Here is a 26632-nt window from a genome sequence, read left to right on the forward strand (position 1 = left end):
GTGATTTATCTGTTACGTAGTAACTATTATATAATCTGTGATACTACTACGCGCGCTACTAGCGCGCCGCTCGACTCGACACAACATAACGAAACTACGGAAAAAGCCGACAATACACGAAGTATTATTACTTTGAGCTACGGTCTATTTGAATTTGTTTTGCCTGTACAGGGTTAATATGACAATAATTTCCGTAGTTTTAATTATTTTTGGGAAAAAAATGACCTATATTACAAATGATAAAAATCGATTCAGATAACGATTCTGAACAAACTAATTTCAGGATGTGCGTTAATTACGTTACATGTTGTATATATAGGTATATTTTTTTTGAAGATTAACCAGTTTTATAGTAGGTAGGCAGTTACTGAAGGGATCAATGTCAACTTACATATAATACTTGTATCTAGTGTTATTTCTCATACATTATTATAGTGTAGCCTATTAGATCTTTAGTGCTAATGAGCAATCTAGTTCCGTGACATTTTAGACAAAAAAGTACCCGTTTTACACGTGATATGCTAATGTGTCCTCTAAAATTGTTTAATTGGTACTTATATATTATAGTTTTATAATACATTATTTAGAAAAAATCTTTCAATATGTAATTGAAAGAAAAAGTTGACTTTTTTACAATAAATTCTTGTTTTTACTTTTACCACAGAAATTGATATCTTATTTAACATTACTAAAAATAAATTGTTTATTCCGCTATTTTAAGGATAAGATAAATGACTCATTAAAAATACTATATCGGGTGTGTCGTTCATAATCACATTAAATGAAAGGCGTGAATATACTGGTCAATATATGTCGAATAACACAAAGAAAAATACGTAAAAATTAAAAAATGAATTTTTCAAACAAAGTAAATAGAATAAAAATGTGCGAAAATTAGAACACCATATAAAAGTCAGTTATTACAAACAACAGAAATTCGCCCTTGAAAACTGACGGCTGTCAACTGATCAAAACATTCGATACTCCTTACTTTATCTCTGCTTTACACATGATGTTGTAAATTGTTAAAACGATAAATGACTCCTGTGGTTAAATCACTGAACGGATTAGGTTATTTTTTTTGCAATTCGCCATAGAATATCATGAAGTATATGCGATAGGATTTAATGTGATTGTGAACGACAGACCCTGTATATAATATATATTTTTCTGCATACGATTCTATTTTTAATAGGCATGATGACAGTAATCAAAAATCATTAAAATAATATATTTATTAAATTAAACTTGAAGCTTGGAATATAAAACGCGCATTGTTTTCTTTATTAATAATGTGATTAATATGTATTTTTATAAAATAAAATTACGAAATAAGGCAATCCGCCATGATATCTTGAACACCAATCAGAGCCCGTGACGTCATTTCTCAAAACAACTCGCGCGAAAGCGCGCGAACGTCACATTTCGTTATTGTGAACTTCCACTGCGATCTTTGTTTTTAATTAATTAATTGTGTATAACACGAGTTATGGAGCCCGGATTTATCAATGCAAACAGCGCTAATTTGCCTAGAATTGATATCATAATGCTGGGAGAGTTTTTGACATCAAATAAAGATTTTTGTTCAGCTGAATTTAGAAATGTTAAAACTTCCATGTAAGTATACTAGTTTAATTAAAAAAAACTTCCATGTAAGTGTATTAGTTTAATTAAAAAAACTTCTATGTTAGAATCTAGAGAACTATGTAATAACTTACATCAAAGTGATCTTCACAAAAATAAAGTTGTACACTGGGCAATATTGCTTTTGAATCTCGCCTTGCAAGTTTAAGCCACTTGTTTCGTATGTTTTTATTGTGAGGAACGTACACAAATAACTTATCAGGAGTTGTTTTGGATGTGTCCTTACACTGGGGGACCCCACAACACCTATGCACTTTCGAATTCATATTTAATAACACAAAAAACTTAATTATTGCACGAGCGTTGTTTACTTGCGTCTTGTAATTTCAGTCGTGACGTCACAAGTGACGACATGACACTGACAAGCGTTTTCGCGCCGGATTCAAAGTGGACAGAGAAAAATGCAATTATTTGATAAAAAAACTTCGCATTTTCTTAAAATTAATAATTTTTCATATAAAATAGACGTATACCTACATCATACAAAGGAATTTAAAAATTTGTCATCATGCCTATTACTGCATTTATTACTGTAGCAGTCGTATAAAACTTCGTCGTATTAATTTATTAATCAACGAAGTTGCATGATGATGAGATTAACCGTGGCCTTGGTAGGAGTCTCAAAAGTTTATATATAACAGAAGTCGGTCTAAGGCTACTATTTGTACCGTGACTGAGCTTTCAATAGGACTGTGTAAGATAAGTTAATCACAATGAGTGCTCTCTTGAATACGTTTGTTTTACTAACGCAAATAGCAGCTATACAAGGTGTTGATTTGCATTTGTGCCATAGTTCAGGAGGAGGACATACAATACGTAAATAATCGATTGGAATTACAGTAGATGGGAAATAACTAATATGCACTGCTTTTTTTGTCATTGTAATGTCGTGGTATTTCCAAAGTAATCCAATTTTATGAATGAAATTTATGAGTGATCGTTGCGTATGCTTTGTGTTTGCGTTTGTGTGAGGGCGCAGCACGGGTTTAATGCCAGTAACATACGCGCCAAGTTTAAATAAGGCTAGATGACATTTACGGAATTCCGAAAAAAAATTAAATAAAAAAAATTACGTACCAATTTTTTTATTGATTTGGGTCGAGAATCATTAGCAGAATTACCGCCTTGAATATGGCACGGATGCAAATCAACAGCTTGTATTAGCAGCGTGTAAGTGTTATTATATTTAATTTATTTCTTAAATTTAAGGCCCATTATTCATTAAACAAAATGAGTCAAGTCTCTGCTTTGAGTCCCATGATCAAGTTTTGCCAAAATAATTTTTAATATAGAAAATAAATATGCGAAAATAATTAAATTGTTATCAAAATCATAATTTAAAATACATTTTTAACCATCTTACCTCGTATTATGCAGGAGTACTGACTTTCTTCTCACATAAGATATTATTTCAATAAAAAGAAGCTATTCTTTGGGTAAACTCACAAAGCCAAACATCTATTCTATCTATCTGGCTATCGTACCTTCTCGATTTTTTTTGCAATAATATTTAAATCTAACATTATGGATGAATTTTGAATGTCTTAATTTTATTTTGAATACCGTTAACCGAAATTACATCATCATAGATTAAAATAGCATCTCAATAACGGTTAAAAATACCTTCGTTTATCTACAACATAACCAGATTAGTCATTCAAATTCATGTAAGCAAGTAGTTAAAATAAAGTTCCGTTTTGAGTATTGTAGGTATACAAGGTCGTTGATAAAGTATTTATTATAAGTATTTACTAATTTAGCTGTTTCAAAATCATTATTTTTCATTATTGGTATTGCCGTAGTAAGTAAGGTCAACAAAGATTTGAAAACCTTAAAAAAATGGTGCTGATCAGATTTGTGACAAAGAAACTTTAACGAAAGCACTGCCTGTTGTTTTCTTAGTTGGTGAACTAATTATGGAATTATAGGAAAGTGGCAATTTGCGCAGATTTCAACTATCCAAGTGAAAAAAGTATTAAAGTGGCACCGTAGGCCTTCTGAGCAATACTGATAAAAATTGGTTTGCATATATCAACGTCCATAGCAATTGATAAAACTTTTGGTAGTTTCTGCTACCAACAATTTATTCTACGTTAGTTGGTATATATATATTGCTTGGTAAATATATATCCAGATAGACTTTGATCCTTACAAAGAAGTTGTTTACATACTTTGTTGACTAATGTCGATATTTATCACTACATAGGTAGGATAAAACAAAGTCGTTTTTTTTGTCCCTATGTCCCTTTGTACGCTTAAATCTTCAAAACTACGCAATCGATTTTCATGCGGTTTATTTTAATAGATAGAGTGATTAAAGAGGAAGTTTATATGTATAATAACATACATTAAATAGTGGGGAAATACTGTTATCCCGTGCGAAGCCGGAGCGGGTCGCTAGTTTGTTTATAATTAAAAAAACAAAGTCTTTGCGGCTTTACTTCCTGACTGAATGGATCACTTGTCAACTTTTTATTACTTTGCCGATTAAAGTTCCAGACATATTTTCGAATACAAATCAACTTCAATTTTTTTTTTATTAATCGTATTTTGATCATAATATCACGAGCCTATTTGTTTACCATTTATTAATATTTGTTTCTTTTTTATACCTACATTATTACGACGTATTTCTTTGATTGTGAATCACTACAAAATTCTTGTTGATTGTCAACGTATTAATTAATTTACTGTGGATTTCCCAATATCTAGATTTTAGATAATCTATCTAGATTTGCGATTACTGATCGAATAAAATCTTTTTAATGCATACTTTTAAAAATTCTATTGGATTACATCAGAAGGAGTTCCAAACACAACTTTATGGTAAAATGTCACTTGTTTTTATTACTGCACGTGTATTAAATTATCTGGATAAGTGCAAATGCTAGGAAGTAGCATTTTAAGACCTGTATGAAGTCTCCTCACGTACAAATACGACACACGTTCGTTTGTTTTAGATATTTGTGGTCATGGCCGCCGAGGTCAGATTGCACTGTTCTTGTTTACCTAACTCGTTATTGTTGCTAACTTTATACAACTTTTATTTGGAAACTCAAATGTGAGCAATAGATTAAATATTGCAGTGGCGATAGTTAAGCTATCGTACTGTCTTTTATATAAATAATTTTATCAACTGATACTGCACTTTATCGTGACTTTTTTCAGTCATTTTCTTAGTCTTCGGCAAATAAAACTTGTAGGTATTTCCGAAGGCTAATATTTCGCCGACCGTCGATACTTCATCAAAGAGAGACCCTAAGGCCTAGGGATATTGAAAATAGGTCTATGATTTTGTTTCTTAGAATAATCCGTCCATTCCATGCTTAGAACTTAGGTTTTCATACCAAGTTAACTGGGAAAACCTTAAATAATGCTGCTGTGAGACCTATTATTCTAAGCGCGTAAAGGTCTGGTTGAAAAGGATTTGTTACCTTTAGCAAAAGTTGGCTCCGCGCCATACAATAATTTCTGTTCAATGTCCCTAAGTACTGGTATAATAGGCGCCTAGCTCAATGTTTTATAAAAGAAAAAAAATGATATTCAATTCTAAATTCTAATCCTGGCTGAAATGATTTTTTACATATAGTTAAGGAGGCAGTAACATATTCATAAAGAAAAAAATATATTTATTAACGAGATCAATGTCATGAATAATAAAATGTATGTCATACTTCAGCATATTTTTCTTTTGTTTTCCTGCAAGATTAGTATCTAAATGTAACCAGTTTAATTAGAAGAATTGTTATGGAACATGTCAGACGAATGTACCTGCATTGTTGCACGTTGTACATAACGACCAATTACTACATTAGTTGAAAAAGAGATTAAGCGAATCTAGCAACTGGCGTCTATGTAATTAAATCCTGATTAAAATATGTGTCAGTTCGCGGTAAAAGGTACCTTATGGGTGTTGGCACTTACGACATTATGTTTTTTTAGTCTAAGCAAGATTGTAGAATTTGTATCTGCAAATGACTTAAGCGCCAAAGTCCATAAGGCACCTTTTGTCATGAAATGACATATATACTATTTTGCCTTGTTGCCGGCGCTTATTTACTAGGTACAAAAAAAAATATATAATTAGTCTTACAAAGTAAGTAAGATAAAAATACAATATTAAATACTATTTTAAAATTCGCCATGAAAAACCGGTTCATAAAATTGCACTGAATATTTATGACTTGATTTTTTTCATTTCTAATCAAAAAAGGCTAACGACTTTTTGATACAAAGTCTGCCTTGGTCTAGCATAAATAAAAAATCTGAGATCTTTTTTTAGCAACTAGGATACAGCTTAAGACCGAATTTAGATATTACGTTAGCAACTACATTTTTTTTCATAGATCACTCACTCATCTTAGTGTTCAAATTCGAAGATTGCTCATTCTATCCGGAGCTATCAAATTGTTTTTAAAGACAACAACTTAAAACTCTCTAAGCCTATATTAAAACAATCTTATATATAAAAATGAATTGCTGTTCGTTAGTCTGACTAAAACTCGAGAACGGCTGGACCGATTTGGATTTTTTTGGTTTTAAAATGTTTGTAGAGGTCCAGTCCAGGGAAGGTTTAAACGATACGAAGTTCGCGGGATCAGCTAGTTTAATATAAACGTTGCAAAATAATGCTCGTATTCGTGTTAAAGTTCTTTGTTTATCCATTCAAAATGTAGGAAAAACAGGCTCGTACATTAACAAAGGAAAACATTAATACAGACCAAGTATTAAACAAATGTCTAAGAATTACAGGTCGTCTCGTAACATCAATTAAATTAACCAGTTTAAGCTTTTTATGATCAATGTATCTGTTAAGCTGTGAGTGACAATTAACACGTTTATGACTTAGTTTAATAGTTTCCCGGAATTATAGTGCAGTTAATACAATTGCAGATATCTAATTAAAAATAATAGATAAAATAAATCGAGCGTAATTTGCTTCTGTAATATTAATTCGTATAGTTTAACCCCTTGTGTACCGGTGGCGCGGATCCACGTAGACACAATTGATTTTCTAATGTTTTCTAATTAGCGGCATTTAAGAGGTTAAAGTACTTTTTTAGTCCAATATTTGCCCTTTACAATTAATTCTTGTATTGCGCATTTACTACATAGCGTCATCAGTTTCGTTTAATACAAGATGGAAGACAAGTTGTCCTCAGCGATTTTTTTCTAGGCCAGGCTCCATCAGTGCAGAGCTGTGAAAAAAATAAGAAGATACAAGTATGCTTAAAAAGAAAACCGGGTAATTGAGTTAATCCAACTGTCTTCTAGGACTGCAGTGCTTTTATCAAAAGCTTATTTAGGAGACGAATTAACTAGTAACTCGAAAATTAAATTCCCTTAAGACATCGGTACTTTTCGAATGTTATTCCTAACATTGTTTTATGTATTTTTCAGTACCACCGATACAAAAATGCCAGTTAAGTGATTCAAAATGCATCAAAGCATCAGCACAGAATGCCATAGCGGTGTTCTCCGCTGGTGTGCCAGAGTTAGGCATCGAAGTGTTGGATCCTGTCCGCATCAAGGTCATCAAGATCGACCTCTCTGGTTTAAAGCTAGTGCTCAGAGACTCTGACATTTTTGGACTCAAAAAGACTGTGATTGATAAGCTCAGGTATGTTTTGGTACTATTGTTCCGTGGCTCGAAGTGTTCCATCTTCCTCGCTTCAAAACGTAGCGTGTAACTCGTACACAGGATTATTCTCTCGTTTAGGAAATAATTGTTTTAAATACAGCACGAGTTTTGCGCTTCGCATAATATTTGGTTCTTAGTTAACTTATTACTTTGGTTCTAAGTAGGTTCATAGTTTTCAAAGCACGCAACTAGTGTAAATCCTCGACATTAGCAAATAGTTTGCCTCCTTTACATGATTTTAGAATATAAGGTACAAATTCATGCATAACAGAAACACCTTTTGAAACTAGCTAAAAATAATGTAGCTTTAATGTACCTCTATTAATTTGAAACTATTTTCCTTCCAGCGTTGACACTGGGAAGAAACAGATACAGTTCAACTTCCATGTAGCTCCTATAGAACTGAAGGGCAAATACAAGGCTAGTGGTATGCTGCTCATTCTGCCAATCAGTGGAGACGGTGACATCGATATTAAGATAAGTAAGTAATCATTATCATTAGCCGTTTCTCGTCCCACTACGGGGTAAAGACCTACCTCTCAAAAAGAAGGAGTGAGCGTTAACGACCATGCTAGCGTAATGCGGGCTGGTGCTTTTAGACTTTATAGTCCAGGTGCTTCTAGGTGCCTTCCTTCACCTTTGCTTGTCCCAATTTACTGGCGTCAATTTGCTATGTAAACCAATTAAAAACAATAACAAAAAACCAACCTAAAGATTCAAGTATATAGTTTTCGAGCTATTGTAAAATAATTAACGTAACTTTGCCGTTATGAAGTCAGCCATATGATGCCTTGTGCATACAAATAATAACCAAATTTGGACCAGCAAAGCATCTCGATGAGAACTGGAAGCTCGTTTAGCATGAGATCGAATCAATAAAAACCAAAATTAAATATGTTCTAATTAATTTTACAGAAAATATCGAGATCGCCATGACTATGCCATTTGAGATCGTGAAGAATGAACAAGGCAACGATGTGATAGAATTAAAGAGCTACAAATATACTTTTGAGAATAACGAGAACACGCACTTTAAGTTAACTAACCTGTTCAATGGGAACAAACAATTGAGTAAGTATACGAACAACTATTTCCAGTACTCTTTGATCGGGTTCCTGGTACTTATGTGAACAAGGGTTTTTTTTTTGGCCACGGCAACAATTCATGATCATGTTGTTTGATAAATGTTTTGGTTCTTCATATTTTTTTGTAGATTTTTAGGAGTTCCGAAGACACGACTCTTGTTTGTCCAGCTTTTCTTTTTCGTGTAAAATTAGCTCATCGGATTTTTTCTGGGGTCCTATTTTTCAGTAACACACATATGTATTATAAAGTTATATTTACATTGATTTGGAATCCTATGAAAGCATCTTACATAATATTTGAAGCTCAGAAACAATACCAGAAGAAGCCATTTGGGAATAGTATGAATTTTTAAAACCAATCATTTTTTTTCTGAAATTACAGGTGATGCCATGCTCTCATTCATGAACGAAAACTGGAAGGCTATTTCACAGGAGTTCGGAAACCCGTTAGTCGAGAAACCGATACAAAAAATATATACTGCCATCAAAACTTACCTACGGTCACAACCCCTCGCAGAAATCACTAATGTCTAGTTCTTACCAAAAAAATAGTATCTAGTTATTGGTTGAATAAGTTCCCTATCCCATGAGCCATCCGATTTTTTAAATATTGTCTCTGCATCGTGGACAGTGAATTAAAAAAAGTTAAGATTTAATGGTGTTGCATGTGATTTAAATAAAGTACTTTTAATTATTAAGAGAATGTTACAAAAAAGGTTCAACCCACATTGAGTCAATCCCACCATCACGAAAAAGCGAATATTTTTATGTCATATTAAGTAAGACGGTATAAACATAACTTGGTAGGTATAAATGAAATTGTTAATCAGAAATTAACAAATACAAAAATAAAGTATATTTATTTAAATCGTTGTTTTTCTACCTAACCTTTTAAATTCTGACCCTACCTTCATCATCATCATCATCAGCCTATCGCAGTCCACTGCTGGACATAGGCCTCTCCAAGTGCACGCCACTGAGATCGATTTTCAGCTTCTCGCATCCAGCTCCTGCCAGCCGTCTTGCGCAAGTCATCACTCCACCGTGCCTGAGGACGTCCTACACTACGTTTGCCGAGGCGTGGTCTCCACTCTAGAACTCGTTTACCCCAACGGTTATCGGTTCTTCGGCTAATATGGCCAGCCCACTGCCACTTCAGCTTGCTGATTCGGTGGGCTATGTCGATGACCTTGGTTCTCTGACGGATTACCTCATTTCTGATGCGATCCCTCAGAGAAATGCCGAGCATAGCCCTTTCCATAGCCGGCTGAGCGACTTTAAACTTGTGAACGAGCCGTACCGACAGTGTCCACGTGTCGGCTCCGTAAGTCATGACAGGTAGGACGCACTGATTGAAGACTTTTGTCTTTAGGCACTGTGGGATCGACGATGTTAGGACTCGACGTAGCTTCCCAAATGCAGCCCAACCCAACTGAATTCTCCTATTCCTCCAAAGCCTATCTCGTCCTCAAAGTTGTTTCTACCTAACTGCAATGTCTGCCCGAGGTATACATATTTCTGAACAACTTCGAGAACGGCGCCGTGTATCGCAATCGGTTCCGGTAGAATATGTTCATTGAACATGACCTTGGTTTTGTCCAAGTTCATCCGTAGGCCGATGCGTAGAGAAGATTTAGCCAGGTCGTTCAGCATCTGTTGTAGGTGCAGCGTTTCCGCCATGATGACGATATTTATTTATTTATTATATTTGGGAAAACAAACAGTAGTACATTAAGGGTAGACAATAGTCTTAACTTTAAACTTAACAAATATACTACCCACAACATTTTCCACAGATTACTATACTACATAATAAAAAAAACAAACTGTAAGCAAACGTTAGCTGCAACAGGGCTAAGAAAAATTACTTGCGTATATAAAAAAAAAAAGGTATTAACAATATTTTATCAAATGGTAGGAAAGATTACAAATACCGTCCGTACCGTACCGACCGTAATATAGATACTATATATCCCTACAGACCTACAGACCCTACCTACATGGGAAATATCAAAGCATTAACATACACCAGTGCTGATTCCTACTGCTATTATTTTCGTACAGGCGTCAGTTTAAAAATAAGCATAGAATTGATATAATATAAGCGTTAGATATCACAAAAGCATAGTCGACCTTGACTAAGCAGGTAAGATTTCTAAAAATTAACTATATAATTTTTTACTTTTGTAGCTTAGTCTGTCTGGATGAGAGTTTTTAGAATTAGGTATTTGTACATTCGTATTTCTGCGTACTAAATATTTGACAAGACGTAGTAGACAAGTACTTACCCCCAAGCTTACAGCTTACTCCCTTGCTCTCACGTGCATGCCGAGGGCGTTACGTTCCGCACCGAAATAAAAAGTAGCCCATCTGTTGTAGGTGAGGTGTAGTGTTGCCCAAATTCAGTCTTGGTCTTGCAGTCTTGGTCTTGTTCTTGCGTTTTTGCAAGACCAAGACCAAGAACAAGACCGCGTATTTTTAGCAAGACCAAGACCAAGACTGACCGTGCAAGACTTGAGCAAGAACAAGACATAGCCTGCAAGACTCTTGCGTCTTGCAGCTAGGACTTAGCGCTATTTCACTGAGTAGTTAGGTGTAACAGTTCGGTGTATAGGTAGGTACGCTTAGGAATTCTATGAGACGCAAAAAACTGTATCAAAGAATATGAAAAACTGGACCTATGCGCATTACGACTAATACCATAAACATAGCGAATAAAAAAATATCTATTAAAATCAAACTGAGTGCATGCATAGTTATGTTTTAACCATCGGCACTTTGAATGCGGCATCAAAGGTTTTGTACTTACTTCTCAAAGAAATTTGCCGCTTTTCGGAAGTACATGGTTATGATACACGCGCCGGCGGCTTCTTTTGAAATCTACAACAATCGTTGCCGCCACGCCGAAATCATAACATTTGACACTATTTGATTGCCGCCATAGGGCGTAGGTATACTCATGCAAAATTACCTACAGGTGTTCCAAAGAATAAATAAGTTTCAGAGTGCTTAGAATGAAAATGAATACACGCAAGCAGTATTATGATTAGGATAAAATGGTAAGGATAGGTAGTAGATGTCATATTAATTCATTCTAGTAAGTATATATTATAATATTGATTACTTATATGGTTTTAAACTAATTACTTAGGTACTATTATTGTACATTTAGTCATTATATTTCTTACATTTTTTTACATGTTTTAGCAAATGTAAGCTTATAAATCATAAATGTTTATTAAGAAATAGTTACTTCCATGGAAAACGACATATAGGTCAGTTGATTTTTCGAATTTCTTATCAAATCTTCAGTTATTTATTAATCTACTTGATCTTTACTATGGCTATGTTAATTCAAGCTCACAATGTTCCAATTCTAATACGTTTTTCTAAGATTTAAAGTAAACTTTAATAAATAGTAATAGACTAATAGGTAATTGCAAGACTTGCAAGACTCTTGCTGCAAGACCAAGACCAAGACCAAGACTGGGAGCGCAAGACCAAGACCAAGACCAAGACCAGGTGTATTGGCGCAAGACCAAGACCAAGACTGGCTAAGTCTCGTCTTGTTCTTGCATTTGGGCAACACTAGTGAGGTGCTATCAGGTATTAGCTTCTGAAAAGTCGATAAAGCTTGGACGAGGAACAAACATTTTCAACCCACAATCTTTCACATTTTATAATATTAATACCGAAGATAAGTAGGATTACATAAAAAAATCTTAGGACAACGATCCGTAGGACTATAGCTTCATCACCAACCTGTAGTTTCTTTTGTTATTCAATACAATTCAACAGAGTCATAATATGACTACAGCTACAATTTGAAAACAACTATAACTTTGTGCTTCCCTTTAAATCCAACCTGTAAATGTATATACCATCCAGTTTCTAGATCTTAAACTGTCTCGTGATAACACCTAATATCATAATAGAAAATGTTACATATGTACCGTTTTTCGCTGTTTTTGCTAAATTCAAGCATATTGGATTGCTTACAATGTCGTAAGATAAAAGATCGTTAGATAAATTGCATTCCGTTACTCTCCGGAAAACTTTTCTGCAGTCGGTCTGCAGGTCTGCTATTGTATTAATTTAGCACATTAACAAATCTATTAAAAAAAAAACGTAGTCCCTAATTGTAATATTACATTGTTTACTGCCGCCGACATAATTGTCATAGCGTGATGTTGGTACCAGATGATACTAGGTAGTCTAGGTACCAGTTGTTAGAAGAATATGTTCAGAAAAATCACTAATTGATAATGCCTTAATTATAGAACCTACCTGTATTTTTACCACCAAGATTCTGCCCGAAATGAGCCAATGATAAATCATCATCATCATATCAGCCAATTACCATCTGAACTTAGAACGCCAACCATCCCGGTTTTGGGTAGTCCTTCCTCCCACTGCCAGCCATCTTCTTCAAATCGTGGGCCACCTCTTGCAGCAGTTTTATATACTACGTTCACCTAGAGCGGTCTTCACTCTATCGACTGTCCGTCCGTTTGCAGACCTGACTATCTATAGTATGATAAATAGAAACAATAAATTACAAATTTATTTATAGTTTCACTAATGACAATTTTTATATGCAAATTGTATTTTTCTTAAAAATACATGATTCCATGCGGAAAGAAGAAAATAAAAATAAATTATAATACCATGAACTTTGGTCAGATGTAAATACATTTTTTTCTTTAGAAAGAATAAATTGCTTTTTACAATAGTAAATAAATACTAGTTGGTTTTTACGATTTTCCTCGCTACATTAACCCCGATATTTACATCCGTGTTTTCTGAGGTTTTAATCCCATGTAGGTATATGTTTCTATATTGCATCAGAATCAGTTTTGTGTTTTACCATTAATAGTAAAGTTTTATAATATTATTTTGAGCCGCAGTTCATAACAGTGAGCAGTAACTCATCCCCCGAGCCTTTTTCCCAACTATGCTGGGGTCGGCTTCCAGTCTAACAGTGAGCAGTAACTCATCCCCCGAGCCTTTTTCCCAACTTTGCTGGGGCCGGCTTCCAGTCTAACAGTGAGCAGTAACTGTCATTATTAAAATTAAAGCTAAAAAAATATGGATGGACAGACAAACAGATAAAAAATAAAATGAATATAGCCATCAACTATGTTTCCTTACATTAACACTATTACTTAGAATGACCAGTAGCAAAAATTGTAGGCAGGCGTCCTTTTTTTTGTAATTGCAAATAATTATTGCAATGATATTTAATTTACGTAATATACATAAGTAATTACGGTCGGTGACGCGGTATTAGCTAGTATATTAGGTGTTTGTTTTCAAGTTCATTATCAGTTCCAAGTTGACTGTTAGCGAGTTTGTGACAAAGTGAAGATGTTTAGAGTGGCGTGTTTTGTTCTTGCGTTTGGTTTTACTCAGTCAGCAGGTAAACATAATTTTAATCGACTTAAAACAGGAGGTTCTCAGTTGGACCTACTTAAATGTTTGTATGTAAGTTTGTGCACGATTATATATCTCATGTTTGCATGAACCGATTTTGAGGCGGTTTTGGGCAGGCTTAGGAGAAGGTTTCAGGTATATTGATTGTAGCCGGTTGTATTTTTTTGGGAAAATATTTTATATTTCAAATACGAGTGCAATACAATAATAGAAAGTAAGAAGAATTGTAGATGCAGGTTAAGTGTATACCTACTCACGTGTTTTAAATGTTTAGTTTTTAAAAATGGGGTGTCAATTAAAAAAACTAAAATTACAAAGTGGTACTTATGCTTCAGGGGAGAGTAAATAATTTCCAGAGTCTAGCTATGATGATGATTTGAGCATTATTACAGACAGATGGCTAAATATTATTGAGAAATAAAATATGAACTGGGCATTTCTTCTGTTGTTCGTAATTATTAATACAGAAATAAAATTATTAACTTTATTTTAATTAAGCCTCGGATAAAATTTTAGTTTGTAAATTACTTATTAAGTATCAGATTTGTTAAGCATTAAGCTAATTTGCTAGGCTCAATCAGGCTAATTTTATTAATTTTACGAAAAGGACCCTTCAATCAATTTTCACTAACGCTTTACTTAATTATCTACAAACAGCTCTGACTGAAGATTTATTTTCTTTAGGAAAACATTTTTTTTTTTTTTATTTATGAACTTGTAACTTACCTTTTCGAAGGTTATATACCTATATATTATAATCGCCATCCTACTAATATTATAAACGCGAAAGTTTGTATGTATGGATGTATGGATATTTGTTACTCTTTCACGCAAAAACTACTGAATGGATTTTAATGAAACTTTACAATAATATAGCTTATACATCAGCATAACACATAGGCTACAATTTGTAAACATATTGTTCGAAATACTAAACCTGCGCAGACGAAGTCGCGGGCACCAGCTAGTAATTGAATAAAGTTAAATTGTTGATTATATAACTATGAAAATTGAAACGAAAACAACCTCGTTCGACCGCATGCGGATAACGGATGTGTTACAATATAATTTGTATGTAACTGCAATACGATACTTTATTTTAAATACACATTTTTGTGCCTCTTAGATAATATTAAGTAGTTATAGTACATATTCCATATAAAACTCTCTTAAAACAAAAAGACTTACAACGATATCATTAGAAATACCTACGGTAAATAGAAAAATAAAATACAGGATGTTTCTTGTTTTTTTCTGTGGTTCTTTTCTAATGATAAGAGGCCTTTCGCCTTAGGGGGAGTCCAAAAGAAAGAAGTACATACAGTGGAACAACTTGTACAAAATAATTGTATTTGTGGTCAAGGGAGTTTTACTAGCAGTGCGGTACTTTAACCACTTCACTGTCCACGAAGCAGACAATAGTTAAACAATCGGTATGTATCGCATATGACTCACGGGACAGGGAAGTTATTAAGACGATTGATAATCACAGAGTAACTATGTACTATTTTGTTTAGTAAGTAAATGTAAGAAACAAAAAATAACGTAACAAACCAATTATAACATTTAATATTCTACAAAAGCAACTATTTTTGCACAGTTTTTGACAGGCTGAAAAAAAATACGTTTGTTCTCAATTTGCATTAGGCTAATTCCCAATTTTATCTAAAATACGAAGCATCGTTTTAGATCATTAAAGGGCAGGGTGAACGACAAAATCTATTAAGTTATGTTTAAAAACACAGTAATTCATTTCCCAATCATAAGTAATGTGGAATTAATCGGCATAAGAATTAATTGTGATTTTGCGATCATTAAGTGGGACCCGTTAATTAATTTGTTTGGTCATTTGTATGGAATTAGAGTGTTCTTGCAATTTGGCGTACGTGACACTTTAGGTGTACACCATAAGCAATATGGTTGGGACGATTCGTCATAATTGTGACGTCATAAGATTTAATTTACGAAGGCTATTAAAATTTGATTTCGAAGAAATAATTATTCTCTGATATTTAATGTTACGTTTTAAGTACGTTTAGACTTCGCTTTTACTAGGAAGGGTAGACAGGAAGTAATTCAGCGCATAAAAGCAAATATTTTTACACAGATTAATTGCAGAAATCTGGATATTAACGAATTAGAATTTGGGAGCCCAAGGTTTTACAAATGTGAGTTCGTTAGAGACATATCAGCAATAATATGAGAAATATCAATAAGTAGCGTAAATAGCTTTTGTTTTTTTTTTACAATTTACGAATACAATATACACATGAACATGTAAAATAGTTTAACTTCGTCTAGAACAGCAAAAATTTTCTAAAAAAACGTATTAAAAGAACACAATAAAACAGCTCTGTCATTTGACACATACAATAATCATGAATAATAGAATATAATTTATATAATCGGTCCTATTTTAACTTATTAGTAAATCCAATTAGTGTCTAACAACGGGACATTAGTACGTAAGTGATACAACATCGTGTCAGACACGCGATGTATTTTTACCGACAGAAATTATTATTTATGACATCCCTAATAATTATTATAATCGCATTAGTCATAGGTACTTCGCTGCGAAGCTGTTTGTAGTGATATTTTTTTCTGTAATATTTGCTTACGTTAAGTATCTTTAAATTCAAGCAAAGAGGCAGTTTCTTAACTTAAAAGTCCTAGTATTCCTATTGGTAGTAGTTCTCTATTTAAATTGGAAGCCTATAAACAATATATCTACTTAAAACAAGAAGTTAATGTGAGCCTCTTGTAAAACCGTAAAAATGACGTAACGAAAACTAAAAATATTTTTTTCCTGATCGCAGTATTACCAGTTGAAAAATGCAGCCTCGAGGATGCGGCCTGTTTAGTACCAGCATTTCAAAAGATGCTTCCAGTGTTCACGGCTGGAATGCCAGAGGCCAATGTAGAAGTATTAGACCCCATGGAAATCGAGGACCTAGCTTTTGAACTTGCTGGACTTAAGTTCACGCTAAAAGGAGGCGTTATGAAAGGATTGAAGGCTGCCACTGTTGATAATGTTGAGTAAGTATTTACATTTTAGAAAATAACTAAGTAGATTTGTGTTTTCGTGAACTTTTAAAAAGAATGTGTCAATCTCCGAAAGTGTGTTGTAGCCGATACTGGAACTCATCATCATCTCCCGAGCTTTTTCCCAGCTATGTTGGGGTCGGCTCGCAGTCTAACCGGATGCGGCTGAGTGTACCAGTGTTTTACAAGGAGCGACTGCCTATCTGACCTCATCAACCCAGTTATCCGGGCAACCCAATACCTCTTGGTTAGACCGGTGTCTGACTACCTGTAACGACAAGGACCAAGGATGTTCAATGATAACCGATATTTTAACCATAACCAACTTATAAAACTTCGATGGTTTCATTAAAGTATTCCAGAAAAATTGCGACTAAGTCAATTTTACTGTAGAAAAAAATAAAATTAAATATCAAAAGATACCCTTTAAATGTTACTTATTGTATAACTTTCTAGATGGAACACGAAGAAGAAATTATTTGCAATCGATTTCCACTTGGATACCTCTGTGAAGGGTCACTACACTGCAGATGGTCGCGTTTTGATTCTACCCATCACTGGAGATGGCCAGATGAAACTGAAATTGAGTAAGTTTTTTTTTCTAAAATAGCAACCTTTTTTATCCAGTAGGTTTTTTTAACCGCCCCAGCAACACATGTATGTCTGTTAGGTTCGAAGAACCATATTTTATAAGCAATCCCAAAGATGAATGGGAGTAAAAACTTGCATTTTGACATTTTGAGCGTGTTTGAATGCAATAAAATCTACTAATTCCAGAGAATCTTCAGATCAAGCTGTACATTCACTACGACATCATTAAGAACTCTGATGGGAAGGATGTGATCAAGCCAACGAAGTACAACTTTGATTTCGACGTCATAGATCACGCGCATTACCATCTATCCAACTTGTTCAACGGAAATAAGGAGCTGAGTAAGTATAGTCTGTGCTTGAGTATATGAGGGTCAATAACCTATATAAAAAGTCGTACTAGCCTAGTGGGTAAAGAACTAACCTCTCGAGTATGAGTGTGTACCAATGCAACTTTTCTAAGTTTGTATGTACTTTCTAAGCCAGATCTTGGACACCAATCTATACTAATATTATAAAGCTGAAAAGTCTGTTTGTTTGTTTGAACGCGCTAATCTCAGGAACTACTGGTCCGATTTGAAAAATTCTTTCAGTGTTAGATAGCCCATTTATCGAGGAAGGCTATAGGCTACTTTTTATCCGGGTTCGTGCAGAAGTTTCCACGGGATGCGGGTGAAACCGCTGGCAGAAGCTAGTGGCTGATAAAAAAGGTGAAGGAAAACATCTTGAGGAAACCTGGACTATATGTATAGTCCGAAATCACCAACCTGCATTGAGCAAGCGTGGTGATTAATGCTCAATCCTTCTCCGTGTAAGACGAGGCCTGTGCCCAGCAGTGGGACGATAGAAAGGCTGTTACAGTTACAGTTACAATAACCTATGATCTTGTTTGATGAGGTGCAAAGAAATGGCGTTATCAGTAGATTTTTCTCTATCATTTTGGGCATAAACCAACTTTTGTTAATCGGTTCGAATGTATCACTAGATTCTTGAAAGTATTGTGCTATCGAGAATGGTAATGGTAACGATCAGTTCTGAGCAATGGATGACTCAAAATTATTTATTAAAGCAAAGTACAACAATTTCTTTTACGGTTCAGAAAAACAGAAAGCTTTATAGATTGAAATTGGCTTGATTAAATTGTATCAACAACCTTTGAATGTTGACAATGGAAAGGGCATTAATTTTTGTCAGGCGTAATAGATGGCGCCACATATTGCTTTTCGTATGCCTTTATTCGATTTAAATCAATGCATAAGCAAACTTGACCAGTAAACTTTTCATTGAGCTTTTGGCAATGCTCACAATATTTTTTTTAAATTGTTATTCCATTATTAAATAACAATAATTTTTCCTGTACGGTACATACAAATGGACTTTTCCCGTCTGAGAATCAACCTATCAAAAAACGCCTTCATCGCGCACAGTAAAAGTTATATTTAAATTATATAATATTAATTCAAGTACTTGCTACTTGAACTTCCTATACGATTAGAGGAATAAATATATGACCGTTCAAACGATTTATTTATTTTATTCTAGGTGAGGCAATGCTGTCATTCTTGAACGAAAACTGGAGGCAAATAGCGCAAGAATTCGGCCGACCCGTCATAGATGCGACTGCAAAGAAAATATTCAAAAGCATTGGAAACTTCTTCGAAGCAATGCCAATTGAAGAAATAGCCAGTGTTTAATTGTTTAGTACAAATTATTGCCTGTATAATAGCTTGTGATTAAATAAATTATGTTGGTGTTTATTTGGTCGTTTCATTTTTAATGAACTCATTATCATCTTCTTCTTTCTCCTGCCCTGTTCCCAAATATTACTTGGGGTCGGCGCAATATGTCATTTTCTTCCATTTTCCCCTGTCACTCGTCATACTGACACTCACTCCCTTCCTATTCATATCATCTTTCAGGCAATCCATCCATCTTTTCTTAGGTCTTCCTCTTCCTCTCCATCCATCTACATTCATACTTAGCACACACTTTGTTGCATGCGTATCATCCCTCCTCATTACATGTCCATACCACGACAATCTTCTACTTCTCATCTTTTCTGTAACTGGCGCTACTTTCAGACTTCCTCTAATGTAATCATCATAAACTCATTATCATCTGCCTAGATAAAATTTCGCCAAATATAAATATTATTCTAAATGACTAGTATTTGATTTATACGAGTATCACGTTTAATTACATATCAATAAATAATTAGCGAATACCATCGTAATAGTACCTATCAAAATACGTTATTATAAGGCTTATTGTGTTATAATACTTCAGCTAGGTACCTAATTTATCTACCTCAAAATCTGTACATTATATTTTAAAATAAACTAAATCTATATCTACATAAAAAAAAGAAAACTTAAAACTAATAAAGGGCGTCAAAAAATTTATCCTCATCGCTGTCACCCGGCAGTGTAGGTACCCAAAAGGCTGGCTAAGTTCATTGTATTAAATTTTAACATTATAAAAATTAGCACATAAAGTGCCTATTAAACTAAAATCTGTATAGTATATATTTTAAGAATTTATCTACAAACTACAAACAATACTAACAGAATAACCGGAAATAATAATCATATGAACCTGTCACTCACATTTTCCACTGAAACATTTTTTGTAAGGGAGCCGTTTTAGCAGCACCTGCAAAACCCATTCGTCCGCTTCATGAATATTTTATAACGACAAATCGGATTACGGGTGAAATGAATCTGTGTAGGTAAACTTATCTTTCATTACTGGGATATATTGTGGACCTTAAAACCGTAATGTCGGTTAGGTAACCTAATTTATATTTAGAATGTTATTTTAACTTTGGGTGACAGATGATTAACGGCCAGTTTCTTCATCAAAAGTTAAAGTTAAAGTTATGGCTAAAGTAATGTCTAAAGTAAAAGTAACGGTTAAATTAAATTTTTCTATTAGTTTTGCTATCACTTTAGCCTTGAAAAAACGAATTTGACCGTTACTTTTACTTTAGCCATTACTTTAACTTTAACTTTTGATGAAGAAACTGGCCGTAAATATTAAAGATGTTATGCTAAGTAATAATAACTAACATACATAAAGTAATATTTTCTGATCGTATAAATTTTGCTTCCTTTCAGTTCAGATCGGTCTTTGAATGGATTAATTTTTTTTTTTGGGTCACGTTTTTAAATTAATAGACATTGCCATTTTATTGATAAGTAAAGAGTATGATTATCTTATTTAAACATTATTGGCCTTACTACAAAAACTTTAGCAACTTTTTTACACTTGTCTAAAAAAAATGTGGCTCCAAAATGAACCACACATTTTTTTAGACAAGTCTTAAACTGACGTTAAAAAGTTTTTGTGGTAAGACGGAACAAGTTCTTTACAAGTTTAATAAGAAAAATATCTTAACAAAAAATTACATAAGACCCTTAGCACCAATACTAGCTACTAATAGGTTGATTTTGTGTTTTTATAACCGCCGTTTAACTGAACAATGATTCCGAAAATCCATCAGTTTATCCCCGATTACATTGTCACGTCTATTTACAAAGGGACCGTCGACATTAAAAGGGTTGACGTCCAACATGGGTGTCACGGGTCATTCCGATGTTTTAATTATTTTGTATATCCTGCGGTGAAGCTATTGGGGATGAAAAATTCGTTAACTTTGTCGAACAACGCGATTGATTTTAAAGCCTTTTAAGTAAGATATATCCAGTCAATGTACCGTCATCAAAGTAAAAATATGAATAAGCATCTACATTTTCAATGACATTCACTTATGTACTTTTACAGTGTGGAGATTTTATCATCTCCTCATCTCTTTTCATTCACTGGCATTTTTTATAAACAAAAAAAATCGACGACAAAAAAAATGAAATTCTTCGGACAGTTTACACATATTTTCGCTTTGTTATGGACATAATTCAAAAACCATGTCGGAAGAGATAAAGTTAACAGCTCGGAAACGGTCAGGTCGTTAAATTCGTTGATCATAAACAGGGTTTTGGTGAATTCACGTGAGTAATTATTGGGACCATGCGTCACCTGTTTCGGTCACTTCGTGTTAAAGCTGATCGACAGTTTATAGGGATTTTGGAAATGTAATGATACAAACATTTATTTATTTATTCTTCAACCTTATCACTAACATTACAGATAAACAATCCAATGCGTTAGTGAGGCACTTTTCTAACTTCTTAAAAAATAAACACATTCAGGTAATAAAAAACACAAGATACACAGTTACACGAAATACGGTGCCTTGACACGGTTAAATCTTTATCTGTTGAATCTACAAGTACATGCAAATGAAAGTCTCAACATTTAATATTAAAAGTTTGTGCAAGTTCCAAAGTTTAAAATTAATTAATCAAATCCCTTCTTTGTTAATCAGTCATTTTCATAATCTTGAATTTGGAATCAGCTTAATTTTTAATTTGAGATGTCGATAGAAGCTACAGACAGACACCCAATGTTACACTTAGAAAATACTGGCATAAAAGTTTTAAAAGTCTACAAGAGCAACAAAAAAAAAATATATTTTTTTTTTACAGATTTTAACAAAAGGAACACATTTTTTTTTTATAAAACCTTTACTTTTTTTTTCATCATGCGAGAATGTAGCCCTGGCTTAACATTTGACTGGCGGGTTTCATACATTTATCATTTTTTCCGTACAGACGCCCATTGATGTGACTGCAGTATTAATATTTTATTTTGACGCAGTTGGCACGCACGGACGGTCATCGCCTTACAGTGTTCATGTATTTTGTACGTTGGCTGTACCTTTTATATTATGACAAGGGAAATAATGTTTATCATTTCGTATAATAAGAAGTACCTATATCTTTGTCAGGGTTGGTTATTTAATCACCAGATAACTTTTGTCTGAAAAAAAAACGTGACGTTTTCACAGCGTATGTATAGAAAATATTATGTATGTCACATCTGAAAAATCGGCCCTTAATACATTTATTACAAGTTTATATTAGCTCTAGATTTTTTTGACAATATCTTTTTGTGGTGTCCACTGTGGTGCCCTAATACCAAACAATGTTACCTACGTCTTAATAAACGTAATTGTAACAAGAAAATACAGTAAATACTCCACATTAATTAGGCAGATGCCCTGACACCTTAACCTATCAATTGTTGAGTTTATGCCTTCTTTATTACATCAGATAAGCAGTGTAACTCATTAGTCTAACATTATGTGAACAGATATACTCGTACATATACAACATGTAACTTAATTAACGCACATCCTGAAATTAGTTTGTTCAGAATCGTTTACTGAATCGATTTATATCATTTTTAATATAGGTAATTTTTTATCCCAAAAATAATTAAAACTGCGGAAATTATTGTCATATTAACCCTGTACAGTCAAAACAAATTCAAATAGATCGTAACTCAAAGTAATAAGACTTCGTGTATTGTCGGCTTTTTCCGTAGTTTCGTTATGTTGTGTCAAGTCGAGCGGCGCGCGGCGCGATATTTGCGTGCGTAGTAGTATGACCAAAAAGTTCTCCAAGAATTGGTATAACTAATTTAGTAAATAACAATGCATATACATGTTAAATTAAAAATTCAGTGTATGTATTATGATTATAACAAAATATTCTAATTGGGGTGTTTGAGGGTGTGCGTTAATTACGTTACATGTTGTATATAACACAAATGTTATTTCTCGTTCATTCGTGCATCGTACTAAAACCACACTTTTATCTCAATTGAGAAAACAATGAAGACTCTTTATTCGAACCTCGTTCATCATGAAAACAGGCTACATACCGAAAACAACCAAAATCAACATTCATATTCCGAACAGACTCAAATGTTTGTCCAAAAACAATTGGCACACACAAATTGATTACGAACTTCGTGAAACAATTATATAATAAAGTTGGGCAAGCGTTTTGGCAATAAGGTGAACGTCTCGTCAAGTGTCCCAGCCCCTATTCTATCGATGTAACGGACATTGATTAATACGCTCAAGCTACCTTGAAGGCTGTCTCTAATTAGGGCCGATAACGTTATCATTACAACGGGCACTGACAAGGGATTGTATGAAATGAGATGGGAACTAACACGTTTGTGTCATAGTTTGGATGTTGATAACGAGTTTTCGGAAGTGTGACAGTGGAAGTAATGTTAATGTTATGTTCTCGGAATCTGGGATGTTTGTTACTAAATACCTAATAGCTACGCTATTTTACCGGTCCATATGCGGCATCATAGATGGGTTCAAAGAAGCTGATATAGAATAAAACGCAGTGCGTATTTTTATTAGGTTTGAACAGCACAATAAGGACTCAAATTATAGCATTATGAGAGGTGATCAAAAGTCAAAATAAGTGATATTTTGAATGAAATAAAGCAAGACGGTTGATTTTGTCAAACAAATGAACTAACATTTATTGGAAACTTAATCAAATCAAAACAAGGCGAGAAGTAATAATTCGAGGCAAGAATCCGTTTTATTGATATTTTGTATTTTCTGTGTCCAAAGTTTTTGCGTCTAAGGTCTCACACAAAAGGTCGATTTTAATTGCTCACCTCAACACTCACATTGTTGAATGTTCCGGACCTATTTTCACTTGAATGCACACACCTTAGTACATTTGTCCGGCATTAATACTTGTCCAGTAGACTGACTACTGACTGTAGACTAGATTTATTCTTTTCTTCGTCTAAGTGCTGAGAATAATCGATTGGGATCTACAAAAGTTGGTAAAGTTTGATCATCAGCATTTTGATGTGAGAACATTCGATTTTTAAATTAAATCGAGAAGAAATTTCTTTTAAGAAAAACCTATTTTTTTTACAAGTATAAAGTTTTAATTTCATCAAAAACCTTATCGTCATGATACTATTTTACTTCATATATTTTATAGACTGAAACAGAAACTCGACAGAAGTCGATTTTGCGAGACGCGACTTAAACAAATTCCGATTTGAATCAATTCGTTAAAAAGATAAACGAAGATGGAAATTAGGAAAGTCAATAAGTTTAACAATTAAATGTTTTATTGATGTTTTATGATTTGTTTAAAATTCATGGCATAAAGTGTTTAAATACTCCGAGCTTTTTAATTACGTTTGTTAATTTAATGCGAAGTTGAGTCTTTCATTATTACTTGACGATAAGTGCTGGTTTAATTATTGTAAATTAAATAGATAATTAAGGCTTAAATGGGCTTCTTTTATTTGTCAGTAAATTGTGCTTACGAGTCAGATTTATTTATTGGTTACCTTTTTTATAAATTGTCAGCCATAGAGCTGAAAATGTAAGGCAAGTACCAACCGGAAACTATGGTAATCCATTCCTTCATATTTACTACATTTCCTTACCTCAACGGGTTAAGCGTTTAAGCATAATTTTGAGCTAAATTCAATTACATGAGCCCTCGTTTGACTTCCCTACAGAAGCTTACGTACTCTACCAAAGATAAGGGATGCTGATTTGCATAAAACAATTATTAATTATATCTCATGGGACGCAACCATTACGCTAGAATACCAAACATAGGTACTATATTGCATACGATTGTTATGCAAATTTTATTAATTAAGGTGACATATTCATAGTTGAGTTAAGCTATTTTCACTGAAACTTGGTTTTAGTCGTGTTTAATTTGCGTGTGTAAGATGTTTTACATAAGACACGCAAGATGAACGGTTTTGTCTAATGCTTTAATAATTTAGTTACGTACTTTTTTTGCTTTACTTTTATTTTAACTATTTTCTTACAAGGACTGCGTGTTATAGCTTTAATATCAGTATCTGATCTACCAGGTGAACCACAAAACCACATAATTATAGACGGACAAGGTTATGGGCGGCGGAGGTTTAGATGTAGCAACACAACACATGAACTGCTTCGCTTTTTATACCATATTCGTGAAAAATATGCTTAGTCATTGAAAATATGTATAATGTACCATATCGTTCTTAATAATGTGTGTGTTTGTGTGTACCTAAATGATAACTTGTAAAGGATAAAAAACAGTTATTACAACTACGAATGTAATATTTAGTCTCAAACACAAATACCGCGGCACTTTATCCAATGAATTCATCAATGTACTATTTTTAATACATTAATTTTCATTATGAATGCCAACTAGATTCCACGGAATTAATATTCAGCCAAAATACGGACAGTTCAATTTTAAACTCTTTCAACTTTGCCCATTATTCATAGAGCCACCATGTTTCAAACTCGGCTTGTCAGTGGCCCATACAAAAGTTTTACGAAAAAATACGAGCTATGTAATAAGAGAATTGTAAAATGAATGATGAAATCCGTAGTTTTCAATTTTTCGCTTCCGCGTTGTGAATTTTACGCACCTAAGTATTTTATTTTGTATTTTCACACGGCCAAATATATTCCGATGGTTTTAGGATAGTATTTGAAATTGACGAACAGAATTTTGCATCGATAAAATGGTGTAAGTATTTTATTACTTTTTTTTATTCATACATCAAGTTACAAGACTAGCATTTTTTGAACACTTCCAGTAAGCAAGCTTTCTTATATCAAAGCTATTTGTTTTTGTATAGGCTTTGAAGACAATACATGCGTACTCGCCGTAATGAAAGATAATTAAATTTAAGAGTTAAGCATGTCCAGGGTTGTCTCGGAACTTATTAAATTTCCGAGGCAAGGACACGCGGGTCAGCGCTGAAAACCAGCGCTGTTGTCTCGTGCCTGCGTGCGCGAGGCACAGCATTTATGCTGAGCGCTGTCCCTTTTTCACAAGGTGGCGCAAATGCAGCGTAAGGTAAACGCGGGTGAAGTCGTCATGCCCCAATAGTCGTCAATTAATCTAAAAACGTTTATTTATTTTTTCTATTGAACTTAAAATGGGCCGGTTTATATGTCAACATATTGTTGAAAACATATTGCACGATTGAAATGACAATATGGGGTTTTAACAGTCATGGTATCGGAGATATGTTAATCGAAACGTGTGTGCCCTAACAAAATCGTTTTTTCGTGAAGTTCAGCTGTCAAAAGTGAAGCTCAGCACGTGGTTTTGTGTTTTGATTTACATGAGTCCAGTGGTGTCTGTGGTATGTTTGTTTGTTTAATTGGATAGTTAAGTTTATTTGCTAACGATGTAATATGCAATTTGGAATACTTTTAACATAGAAGATATATTTTTTTCATGTGACATCTATTGGTACTTTAAAACTC

The 26632-nt window shown here is 33.7% G+C and overlaps 2 protein-coding genes across 2 annotated transcripts; both read left to right on the forward strand.

Moving 5' to 3' along the window:
* The first annotated feature begins 2256 nt into the window (after nucleotides 1–2256).
* On the forward strand, nucleotides 2257–9238 carry LOC124634033 (circadian clock-controlled protein daywake-like). Its single transcript, XM_047169433.1, has 6 exons — nucleotides 2257–2406; nucleotides 2803–2814; nucleotides 7045–7264; nucleotides 7633–7766; nucleotides 8201–8356; nucleotides 8753–9238. The coding sequence occupies exons 1-6, from the start codon at nucleotides 2358–2360 to the stop codon at nucleotides 8902–8904; spliced, it is 723 nt and encodes a 240-aa protein (XP_047025389.1). The 5' UTR covers nucleotides 2257–2357; the 3' UTR covers nucleotides 8905–9238.
* A 4455-nt stretch (nucleotides 9239–13693) lies between these two features.
* On the forward strand, nucleotides 13694–19196 carry LOC124634172 (circadian clock-controlled protein daywake-like). Its single transcript, XM_047169599.1, has 5 exons — nucleotides 13694–13789; nucleotides 16623–16842; nucleotides 17305–17435; nucleotides 17626–17781; nucleotides 18982–19196. The coding sequence occupies exons 1-5, from the start codon at nucleotides 13738–13740 to the stop codon at nucleotides 19131–19133; spliced, it is 711 nt and encodes a 236-aa protein (XP_047025555.1). The 5' UTR covers nucleotides 13694–13737; the 3' UTR covers nucleotides 19134–19196.
* Nucleotides 19197–26632: the final 7436 nt, after the last annotated feature.

This window comes from Helicoverpa zea, chromosome 10 (genome assembly GCF_022581195.2).
Source record: "Helicoverpa zea isolate HzStark_Cry1AcR chromosome 10, ilHelZeax1.1, whole genome shotgun sequence".
Taxonomy (NCBI): Eukaryota; Metazoa; Arthropoda; class Insecta; order Lepidoptera; family Noctuidae; genus Helicoverpa; species Helicoverpa zea.